General features: G+C 53.5%; 1 protein-coding gene across 1 annotated transcript in view; it reads right to left on the bottom strand.

Moving 5' to 3' along the window:
• Nucleotides 1–3,996, bottom strand: part of SPIDR (scaffold protein involved in DNA repair) — a 1,142,324-nt gene extending 1,138,328 nt beyond the window's left edge. The window contains exon 1 of the mRNA XM_077492658.1: nucleotides 3,833–3,996. Within this exon, the coding sequence (XP_077348784.1) occupies nucleotides 3,833–3,847 (15 nt within the window). The 5' untranslated portion in view covers nucleotides 3,848–3,996. The remainder of the gene's footprint in view (nucleotides 1–3,832) is intronic.
• Nucleotides 3,997–12,167: the final 8,171 nt, after the last annotated feature.

Raw genomic sequence — 12,167 nt, 5'->3', positions numbered from 1 at the left:
CACATGGAGAATCCTCATAGACTGACACAGAAACTCAGCGCTTCAGTGGCGATCGGAGTCAGAATTCACACTCCCTGATTCACCTCTCTCCCTCTGTACACGGGATACGGATGAGGAGTGCGCCTCTCTCCCTCTGTACACGGGATACGGATGAGGAGTGCGCCTCTCTCCCTCTGTGCACGGGATACGGATGAGGAGTGCGCCTCTCTCCCTCTGTGCACGGGATACGGATGAGGAGTGCGCCTCTCTCCCTCTGCACACGGGATACGGATGAGGAGCGCGCCTCTCTCTGTACACGGGATACGGATGAGGAGCGCGCCTCTCTCCCTCTGTACACGGGATACGGATGAGGAGCGCGCGCCTCTCTCCCTCTGTACACGGGATACGGATGAGGAGCGCGCGCCTCTCTCCCTCTGTACACGGGATACGGATGAGGAGCGCGCCTCTCTCTCTGTACACCGGATACGGATGAGGAGCGCGCCTCTCTCTCTGTACACCGGATACGGATGAGGAGCGCGCCTCTCTCCCTCTGTACACCGGATACGGATGAGGAGCGCGCCTCTCTCCCTCTGTACACCGGATACGGATGAGGAGCGCGCCTCTCTCCCTCTGTACACCGGATACGGATGAGGAGCGCGCCTCTCTCCCTCTGTACACCGGATACGGATGAGGCGTGCGCCTCTCTCTGTACACGGGATAGGGGTGCGGAGTGCGCCTCTCTCTGTACACGGGATAGGGGTGCGGAGTGCGCCTCTCTCTCTGTACACGGGATAGGGGTGCGGAGTGCGCCTCTCTCTCTGTACACGGGATAGGGGTGCGGAGTGCGCCTCTCTCTCTGTACACGGGATAGGGGTGCGGAGTGCGCCTCTCTCTCTGTACACGGGATAGGGGTGCGGAGTGCGCCTCTCTCTCTGTACACGGGATAGGGGTGCGGAGTGCGCCTCTCTCTCTGTACACGGGATAGGGGTGCGGAGTGCGCCTCTCTCTCTGTACACGGGATAGGGGTGCGGAGTGCGCCTCTCTCTCTGTACACGGGATAGGGGTGCGGAGTGCGCCTCTCTCTCTGTACACGGGATAGGGGTGCGGAGTGCGCCTCTCTCTCTGTACACGGGATAGGGGTGCGGAGTGCGCCTCTCTCTCTGTACACGGGATAGGGGTGCGGAGTGCGCCTCTCTCTCTGTACACGGGATAGGGGTGCGGAGTGCGCCTCTCTCTCTGTACACGGGATAGGGGTGCGGAGTGCGCCTCTCTCTCTGTACACGGGATAGGGGTGCGGAGTGCGCCTCTCTCTCTGTACACGGGATAGGGGTGCGGAGTGCGCCTCTCTCTCTGTACACGGGATAGGGGTGCGGAGTGCGCCTCTCTCTCTGTACACGGGATAGGGGTGCGGAGTGCGCCTCTCTCTCTGTACACGGGATAGGGGTGCGGAGTGCGCCTCTCTCTCTGTACACGGGATAGGGGTGCGGAGTGCGCCTCTCTCTCTGTACACGGGATAGGGGTGCGGAGTGCGCCTCTCTCTCTGTACACGGGATAGGGGTGCGGAGTGCGCCTCTCTCTCTGTACACGGGATAGGGGTGCGGAGTGCGCCTCTCTCTCTGTACACGGGATAGGGGTGCGGAGTGCGCCTCTCTCTCTGTACACGGGATAGGGGTGCGGAGTGCGCCCCTCTCTCTGTACACGGGATAGGGGTGCGGAGTGCGCCCCTCTCTCTGTACACGGGATAGGGGTGCGGAGTGCGCCCCTCTCTCTGTACACGGGATAGGGGTGCGGAGTGCGCCCCTCTCTCTGTACACGGGATAGGGGTGCGGAGTGCGCCTCTCTCTGTACACGGGATAGGGGTGCGGAGTGCGCCTCTCTCTGTACACGGGATAGGGGTGCGGAGTGCGCCTCTCTCTGTACACGGGATAGGGGTGCGGAGTGCGCCTCTCTCTGTACACGGGATAGGGGTGCGGAGTGCGCCTCTCTCTGTACACGGGATAGGGGTGCGGAGTGCGCCTCTCTCTGTACACGGGATAGGGAGGAGGAGTGCGTCTCTCTCTGTACACGGGATAGGGGTGCGGAGTGCGTCTCTCTCTGTACATCTGTACACGGGATAGGGGTGCGGAGTGCGCCTCTCTCTGTACACGGGATAGGGGTGCGGAGTGCGCCTCTCTCTGTACACGGGATAGGGGTGCGGAGTGCGTCTCTCTCTGTACACGGGATAGGGGTGCGGAGTGCGTCTCTCTCTGTACATCTGTACACGGGATAGGGGTGCGGTGTGCGCCTCTCTCTGTACACGGGATAGGGGTGCGGTGTGCGCCTCTGTACATGGGCTAGGGAGGAGGAGTGCGCCTCTCTCTGTACACGGGATAGGGAGGAGGAGTGCGCCTCTCTCTGTACACGGGATAGGGAGGAGGAGTGCGCCTCTCTCTGTACACGGGATAGGGAGGAGGAGTGCGCCTCTCTCTGTACACGGGATAGGGAGGAGGAGTGCGCCTCTCTCTGTACACGGGATAGGGAGGAGGAGTGCGCCTCTCTCTGTACACGGGATAGGGAGGAGGAGTGCGCCTCTCTCTGTACACGGGATAGGGAGGAGGAGTGCGCCTCTCTCTGTACACGGGATAGGGAGGAGGAGTGCGCCTCTCTCTGTACACGGGATAGGGAGGAGGAGTGCGCCTCTCTCTGTACACGGGATAGGGAGGAGGAGTGCGCCTCTCTCTGTACACGGGATAGGGAGGAGGAGTGCGCCTCTCTCTGTACACGGGATAGGGAGGAGGAGTGCGCCTCTCTCTGTACACGGGATAGGGAGGAGGAGTGCGCCTCTCTCTGTACACGGGATAGGGAGGAGGAGTGCGCCTCTCTCTGTACACGGGATAGGGAGGAGGAGTGCGCCTCTCTCTGTACACGGGATAGGGAGGAGGAGTGCGCCTCTCTCTGTACACGGGATAGGGAGGAGGAGTGCGCCTCTCTCTGTACACGGGATAGGGAGGAGGAGTGCGCCTCTCTCTGTACACGGGATAGGGATGAGGAGTGCGTCTCTCTCTGTACACGGGATAGGGATGGGGAGTGTGCCTCGCTCTGTACACGGGATAGTGAAGAGGAGTGTGCCTCTCTCTGTACACGGGATAGGGAGGAGGAGTGCGCCTCTCTCTGTACACGGGATAGGGATGAGGAGTGCGTCTCTCTCTGTACACGGGATAGGGATGGGGAGTGTGCCTCGCTCTGTACACGGGATAGTGAAGAGGAGCGTGCCTCTCTCTGTACACGGGATAGTGAAGAGGAGCGTGCCTCTCTCTGTACACGGGATAGTGAAGAGGAGCGTGCCTCTCTCTGTACACGGGATAGTGAAGAGGAGCGTCCCTCTCTCTGTACACGGGATAGTGAAGAGGAGCGTCCCTCTCTCTGTACACGGGATAGTGAAGAGGAGTGTGCCTCTCTCTGTACACGGGATAGTGAAGAGGAGCGTGCCTCTCTCTGTACACGGGATAGTGAAGAGGAGCGTCCCTCTCTCTGTACACGGGATAGTGAAGAGGAGCGTCCCTCTCTCTGTACACGGGATAGTGAAGAGGAGCGTGCCTCTCTCTGTACACGGGATAGTGAAGAGGAGCGTGCCTCTCTCTGTACACGGGATAGTGAAGAGGAGCGTCCCTCTCTCTGTACACGGGATAGTGAAGAGGAGCGTCCCTCTCTCTGTACACGGGATAGTGAAGAGGAGTGTGCCTCTCTCTGTACACGGGATAGTGAAGAGGAGTGTGCCTCTCTCTGTACACGGGATAGGGACGAGTAGTGTGTGTCTCTCTCTGTACACAGAAGTTTAGACACGTCTACGGAAGTGGCGGCCGAGGTGGGTTACCTTCCCCTGTGGCATGGCGGGCTGAGCGGACTCCAGTTGCTGTGAACAGGGAACGTCTGCCGGACAGAGCCGCCCGCCTTCCGCACTCCCTGGTCAACCTGAGAGCATTTCTTGTTGCTGTCTGGCGCCCATGCTTGTATTCATCTCCTGATTGGCCAGCAGTGGCCGGGAAACGCGCCAATAGAAGGCTAGGGGCATCTACGCATGCGTGGTAGTGAGAGGTCGGCACAGCGCATGCTGCATGTTTAAATGATAGTAAACCGCTTGTGAAAAGTGATGGGTATGGTTGCTAGTAAGCTCTATTGTCCTGGCAGTGCTGTTGTAATAAATAAACGTGTAGGTGTACAGTGCACGTTGTAGCAGTCTGGAATACACATCCTGCTGGAACAGTAAAGTATGCTATGGCATCAATACTTGTTCGAGGTCCATTGCCTGTAATGAACTCCTCTCATTCTGCTTCATATTAGAACATTCACTGATAATCCCAAGGAAGGTTCTAGACATTACAGTAATATGGAGCATTCAGCATGGGGCTAGTGTCAGCACCATGCCTGGCAGTATGATGCAGAGTTCATAGTGATCCTTCATTCATACCTGTCGTGTGTTGCACTGTTGTGTGGCAGAATGTGGTGCAGACATGTCACTTTTTTTCTGCACTAAATACACCAGTGACACATAGAACACAATTATTTTCTGTGTATGTCTTAGCAGTGGTGTCTGAAAAGGTCTCGGGGGAATGAGAACTTCTGCTCCAATCGTGGTTGGAGTGGTTACCTGTCAAAACATGTCAAGAAAAACATTCTAAATATGGCCCCTTTCACACTAGCAGATCGATCCGATCAATTTTTCAGGCAGACCTGATAGGACCCTCCAGTTTCCTCTATGTATAGACATGCGTCTGTTTACACCTGCCGACATCTGATTTTATCCACAAAAAAACAGAAGGATGGGGGTATCCAATCCCCACCTGTTTAAATCCAACCGCTCATAGAGGCGAATGGGCTGTGTCTGTTCTGCATAAGCATAGCGGACACAGACCAGCCATCCGATTGCTCAGCGTGAATCAGATTCCCCAGTGAGCAGGTGGAATCCAATGGAGCCTGTGATAGAGGAGGGGAGGAGGAAGAAGAAAGGCAGAACTTCCCCTATTGGGTGAAATTCCATTTTGATCACAGGGTGATTCTCCCAACAGTATACATTTGATTTTTTATTATAGTGTGGCTGTGAACAGCTCCAACCACACAGCCACATCATCCATGCCCAGGGATCTGTGAACAGGAAAACTATAAGTCCCATTTGTCATTGCGGCAGAGGGACTTGTGGATCATGCTGGCACCAGTGTGGTGGCATCACCATATTTGTAGTCCATTGTTTACTTTCCCCAGCCCCATAGGAAAAGGTCTGTAACTGCTCGTACCTGGGTCTGAGATTTAAACAAAGCAGATGCCTTTGTATTGAACCTTCCAAGTATTCATCACAGTTGCAGTGCTCCGCAGGCTTCAATCCAAACATTTGTTAAATGCACATTTTTATTTTTTATTATTGATGTGGGTGCATGTATTACATTTTTGCAAAAGTTGAACTATGCCTTTAACACAGTTTGGCAGCTACAAGAGCATCCCAGCTGGTGTGAACAATCCTTTATGGAAACTCAGTACTGTGTATAGTATAACAAGTCCCAAATAAAGTCACACTCCAGCCAAAACTAAAAAGTAAACCTTGAGTTGTACACAATGGGCATAGTCTACCTGCGGAGTTATTTGGTTTTTCTTTTAGGAAGCACAGTACTGCTTTTTTTTACTCTCCACCCGCTTGTCTGTCATCTAGTGATCCCCAAATACACTTGTACTCGGAGTCAATTTGTGGATAGTATAGGTAAGGAACAAAGAGCAACAGAGAACATTGACCTGAGGTGTGCCAGGGTCACATGGTCAGGGGGCAAAAATAAACACAGTAGGATGAAAGCTTAACAAACAGATTATTGCACACTGAATTAACATTCAATCCGCCAAATTGACAAACACTTGTGACATCTCAAAAAGTGGCTCTGGGACATACCCAGAGAAACAAGATGACCACCACCTACCCAGATTCTAAATAATAAGGGCACAATGACATATAAAGCTGACATGTCAAACAGTTTTTTGTTTTTTTGTTTTTTGGGGGGGGAGGGGGGTGTTGCCTTATGAGGATTATTTTTAAATAAAGCCTAACTCCAGGCATAGGCTTTTTATATTTTGATTGTGTACAGAAAACAAATTTTAAATGATTTTATCCACAAAAAAACAGAAGGATGGGGGTATCCAATCCCCACCTGTTTAAATCCAACCGCTCATAGAGGCGAATGGGCTGTGTCTGTTCTGCATAAGCATAGCGGACACAGACCAGCCATCCGATTGCTCAGCGTGAATCAGGTTCCCCAGTGAGCAGGTGGAATCCAATGGAGCCTGTGATAGAGGAGGGGAGGAGGAAGAAGAAAGGCAGAACTTCCCCTATTGGGTGAAATTCCATTTTGATCACAGGGTGATTCTCCCAACAGTATACATTTGATTTTTTATTATAGTGTGGCTGTGAACAGCTCCAACCACACAGCCACATCATCCATGCCCAGGGATCTGTGAACAGGAAAACTATAAGTCCCATTTGTCATTGCGGCAGAGGGACTTGTGGATCATGCTGGCACCAGTGTGGTGGCATCACCATATTTGTAGTCCATTGTTTACTTTCCCCAGCCCCATAGGAAAAGGTCTGTAACTGCTCGTACCTGGGTCTGAGATTTAAACAAAGCAGATGCCTTTGTATTGAACCTTCCAAGTATTCATCACAGTTGCAGTGCTCCGCAGGCTTCAATCCAAACATTTGTTAAATGCACATTTTTATTTTTTATTATTGATGTGGGTGCATGTATTACATTTTTGCAAAAGTTGAACTATGCCTTTAACACAGTTTGGCAGCTACAAGAGCATCCCAGCTGGTGTGAACAATCCTTTATGGAAACTCAGTACTGTGTATAGTATAACAAGTCCCAAATAAAGTCACACTCCAGCCAAAACTAAAAAGTAAACCTTGAGTTGTACACAATGGGCATAGTCTACCTGCGGAGTTATTTGGTTTTTCTTTTAGGAAGCACAGTACTGCTTTTTTTTACTCTCCACCCGCTTGTCTGTCATCTAGTGATCCCCAAATACACTTGTACTCGGAGTCAATTTGTGGATAGTATAGGTAAGGAACAAAGAGCAACAGAGAACATTGACCTGAGGTGTGCCAGGGTCACATGGTCAGGGGGCAAAAATAAACACAGTAGGATGAAAGCTTAACAAACAGATTATTGCACACTGAATTAACATTCAATCCGCCAAATTGACAAACGCTTGTGACATCTCAAAAAGTGGCTCTGGGACATACCCAGAGAAACAAGATGACCACCACCTACCCAGATTCTAAATAATAAGGGCACAATGACATATAAAGCTGACATGTCAAACAGTTTTTTGTTTTTTTGTTTTTTGGGGGGGGGGGGGGGGTGTTGCCTTATGAGGATTATTTTTAAATAAAGCCTAACTCCAGGCATAGGCTTTTTATATTTTGATTGTGTACAGAAAACAAATTTCTCCTGATGAGAGTATGAAAGTCACAGCTCTCATATGTGCAGCGAACAGATGTACAGCGAGATATTGTGGTTAGTGACTTTATCAGGACTTTTTAAAACAAAAGCAGTACTTCAAGCATAGATTTTTATATTCGGGTTTGTAAACAATAGTTAATATTCTGAGGTGTATCCCATGGATCTATTAACGGCACTAGCCCTTCAATGTATGAGAACTGTGCCTCGCATATCCACGGAGACTGGAAGTACAGCTAGAGCAGGACAGAGTTGCAATCTGGCAATAGGATATACCTTGGGGGAGGTAATTATTGTTTGTTGCCAAAAAAAGCGGAGTTCTGCTTTAATATCTGTGAGCAATTCACTTTCCATTTGATAGTATGCTGCTGTGGATTGGCATGAGGAAATTAAAATAACAGTAAGTGTTTGATAAATTTTCCGTTTTCCATTCCTGTCCCTGTAGAAATTGTGACTAGAGCAGTAAATAAGGCAAAATCCAAAAACTGATACAAGAGGTAACTGGAATCATCCAGTAGAGGCATCTGCTCTGGTTACAGCTGTCAAAGGTGAGATTTCCACTCACATTGAATCATTGACATTTCTTTTCACTTCCTGCCTTGTTTCCAGGACAGGAAGTGGAAGGAAAAATGAACTAAAAAAGTAGAAATCCATAAAAACTTGAGATAGTTGCCAACCCTTTCCCCACACATCCAAAAAACGAATTAATAAAAATGTATTTCCATGAATTTCAGCTAAATATACAGTACTGAAGGATTGAAGAAAAAAGCTGGATGGCTGCACTCCTTTATAACATCTTTATTGAAGACAGTAAAATCTAACAGTTACAAAGACATCAGAGGTATAGGGACAAAAAAGGTTGACGCGTTTCACACCACAATGGGGTGCTTAATCATAGCTATCAGAAGGTGGTCTGACTGTCCATATATATGGCGGTGGAAAAAAAATCAATCAGAAAGCTTTGTGTAAATGATCACCCACATGGACATGTCTGTCTGTCCAAATTCCGAAACGTATAGGAAGCACCTGGAGTCATGCAGGTGTATGGTATGTTCAATCTAAATTAGGTGAAAAAAATCCCAATGCAGACATACCAGGATTCCTATACAGCACAAAAATACAAATAAATGAAGACGTTTAAAAATACATAAATGTATATGACCAAAACCAAATCTGTGTATATACATACATATGTGTGTGTTGGAAGGCTGGCTGCAGGCCAGCCTGTATTTGTGGGAGGAGCCCGGCACTATTTAGGCCTCCCTCCCTGTCAGGGGCAGCGTCTGTGACTATTTCCGGGTCACGTCGTAATTTCCGGTGATGTACTTCTGGTTTTGCGTTCCAGCCGTGGTTACTGCAATATCACAGCATTCGGCCTGTCGTGGCTCCAGTTGGTCAGACTGGCGGGAGGTAGGCGGTGGTGGGGCTGTGCTGATGGCTCTGATGTGGAGCAGGCTGCTCTGCTCCGCGGCCGGTCTCCTCACGCCTGGCTGCTGCCATGCTGAGGTGGTCACTGGGACACGCTGCTGCTATCATGCCCGGGGAGTGGAGGTGGCGGCGGCCGTTACCCCCCCCCCCCCCCCCCGTCTCAATGCATCAAAGTAGATCCTGGGCACTCATACATAGCAAAACATATAATGTTTGGATGTCACAGCTGCCTTGGGATTTACATTGGGATAATTTCCATAGTGCCTGCTTTTCACGTGTTGTCACTAGTTGCGGTATTTTGCAATTAAAATGCAACATGTTGCATTTTACGGTAAACGCACACTAATGCATTTGTGTGGTGATTGGGCACCATTAAAAACATGGATTTTCATCCCCTTGCTTGTTGGTATTTCCGGGACATCAGGCTGCAAGGCGTCTGGCTGGACGGCCGGGACATCAGGCTGCAAGGCGTCTGGCTGGACGGCCGGGACATCAGGCTGCAAGGCGTCTGGCTGGACGGCCGGGACATCAGGCTGCAAGGCGTCTGGCTGGACGGCCGGGACATCGGGCTGCAAGGCGTCTGGCTGGACGGCCGGGACATCGGGCTGCAAGGCGTCTGGCTGGACGGCGGGGACATCGGGCTGCAAGGCGTCTGGCTGGATGGCCGGGACATCGGGCTGCAAGGCGTCTGGCTGGACGGCCGGGACATCGGGCTGCAAGGCGTCTGGCTGGACGGCCGGGACATCGGGCTGCAAGGCGTCTGGCTGGACGGCCGGCACATCGGGCTGCAGGGCGTCTGGCTGGACGGCCGGGACATCGGGCTGCAAGGCGTCTGGCTGGACGGCCGGGACATCGGGCTGCCAGGCGTCTGGCTGGACGGCCGGGACATCGGGCTGCAAGGCGTCTGGCTGGACGGCCGGGACATCGGGCTGCAAGGCGTCTGGCTGGACGGCCGGGACATCGGGCTGCAAGGCGTCTGGCTGGACGGTCGGGACATCGGGCTGCAAGGCGTCTGGCTGGACGGCCGGGACATCGGGCTGCAAGGCGTCAGGCTGGACGGCCGGGACATCGGGCTGCAAGGCGTCCGGCTGGACGGCCGGGACATCGGGCTGCAAGGCGTCCGGCTGGACGGCCGGGACATCGGGCTGCAAGGCGTCCGGCTGGACGGGCGGGACATCGGGCTGCAAGGCGTCCGGCTGGACGGCCGGGACATCGGGCTGCAAGGCGTCCGGCTGGACGGCCGGGACATCGGGCTGCAAGGCGTCCGGCTGGAAGGCCGGGACATCGGGCTGCAAGGCGTCCGGCTGGAAGGCCGGGACATCGGGCTGCAAGGCGTCCGGCTGGAAGGCCGGGACATCGGGCTGCAAGGCGTCCGGCTGGAAGGCCGGGACAGCGGGCTGCAAGGCGTCCGGCTGGACGGCCGGGACAGCGGGCTGCAAGGCGTCCGGCTGGAAGGCCGGGACATCGGGCTGCAAGGCGTCCGGCTGGAAGGCCGGGACATCGGGCTGCAAGGCGTCCGGCTGGAAGGCCGGGACATCGGGCTGCAAGGCGTCCGGCTGGAAGGCCGGGACATCGGGCTGCAAGGCGTCCGGCTGGAAGGCCGGGACATCGGGCTGCAAGGCGTCCGGCTGGAAGGCCGGGACATCGGGCTGCAAGGCGTCCGGCTGGAAGGCCGGGACATCGGGCTGCAAGGCGTCCGGCTGGAAGGCCGGGACATCGGGCTGCAAGGCGTCCGGCTGGAAGGCCGGGACATCGGGCTGCAAGGCGTCCGGCTGGAAGGCCGGGACATCGGGCTGCAAGGCGTCCGGCTGGAAGGCCGGGACATCGGGCTGCAAGGCGTCCGGCTGGAAGGCCGGGACATCGGGCTGCAAGGCGTCCGGCTGGAAGGCCAGGACATCGGGCTGCAAGGCGTCCGGCTGGAAGGCCGGGACATCAGGCTGCAAGGCGTCAGGCTGGAAGGCCGGGACATCAGGCTGCAAGGCGTCAGGCTGGAAGGCCGGGACATCAGGCTGCAAGGCGTCAGGCTGGAAGGCCGGGACATCAGGCTGCAAGGCGTCAGGCTGGAAGGCCGGGACATCAGGCTGCAAGGCGTCAGGCTGGAAGGCCGGGACATCAGGCTGCAAGGCGTCAGGCTGGAAGGCCGGGACATCAGGCTGCAAGGCGTCAGGCTGGAAGGCCGGGACATCAGGCTGCAAGGCGTCAGGCTGGAAGGCCGGGACATCAGGCTGCAAGGCGTCAGGCTGGAAGGCCGGGACATCAGGCTGCAAGGCGTCAGGCTGGAAGGCCTGGACATCAGGCTGCAAGGCGTCAGGCTGGATAGCAGGCAGATGATTGGCAGAATCAGGTGGGTGATCAAGTTCAGCTGGCATGCAGGCAGACTGGAGCAGGTTGGTTGATGTGGAGGCAGGTTGCGTTACTGGCAGGATCAAATGGGTATGGAAGAACTTCCGTCTCTTTTTAGATTTAGCTACTGAAGGCCTGTAGGTAGCTGCAGCTCTATAGGTAGGGGATGAAGTAGACTGGAGAGAAGGGTTGGAATATGGCAGGGAAGAGGTAACAGTGGCTGGGGGAAGTTCTTGAGGGATAGTGGGACACGGGAAAGAGGTAGTTGGATTAAAGGCAGGATATGTGCAGCAGGAAGAAACAGGGTATTGATATTTGGTGGGGAGTAGAGTATATTGGGCTGAAACTGAGGTTGCCATAGGTGATGGAGGAAGAGACTCTTGGGCAGGCAGGTGTTTGGTAGCAGAGATGGTTTGTTGTGGGCTGGCTGTGGCTGATTGCAAAATACCAGACCATGCTAAAAGTAGTGGTTGTACAAACTGCAGGTTACATACTGCCTGTCTAACAAGGGATTGTACGGAATCAACACATTCTATTATCATCTGTTGGGAACAGGCTGTGTAATGCTCAAAAAAGTAAGGGGAATCATCTTCCAGAAGCCATACCAGTGATGTGACTTGATTAATACTGAAAGGGGGAGAAAAATCATCCTGGCCCCCTGGGATGCAGGGCAGGGCCAGCTCTGTGCAGATTTGAATTAACGGCTGAACATCCCCAAACAACATACAGCCCTGATCAACCCAGGAGTGAGCTAAACCAATGGTTTCCAACAGCTGATCACTGGTCCACCCTTTCAGTGTCTGGCGGAGATAGTCACCACTCTCAGACGCCAACAAAGCATAATAACGAATCACTTCTAAATTCATTTCAGTAAGCAACCTGAACCAAGATGGTTCCTCTGTGTAGCCACTTCTGGTCAGGGATGGCCTTGGTATTCTGTCA

The sequence above is a fragment of the Lithobates pipiens genome, unplaced genomic scaffold, assembly GCF_037356315.1.
Source record: "Lithobates pipiens isolate NorthernLeopardFrog02 unplaced genomic scaffold, aLitPip1_a1.2 Scaffold_19, whole genome shotgun sequence".
NCBI classification, from domain to species: Eukaryota; Metazoa; Chordata; class Amphibia; order Anura; family Ranidae; genus Lithobates; species Lithobates pipiens.
The sequence above is the reverse complement of the archived record's forward strand: the minus strand, read 5'-3'. Positions and strand labels throughout refer to the sequence as shown.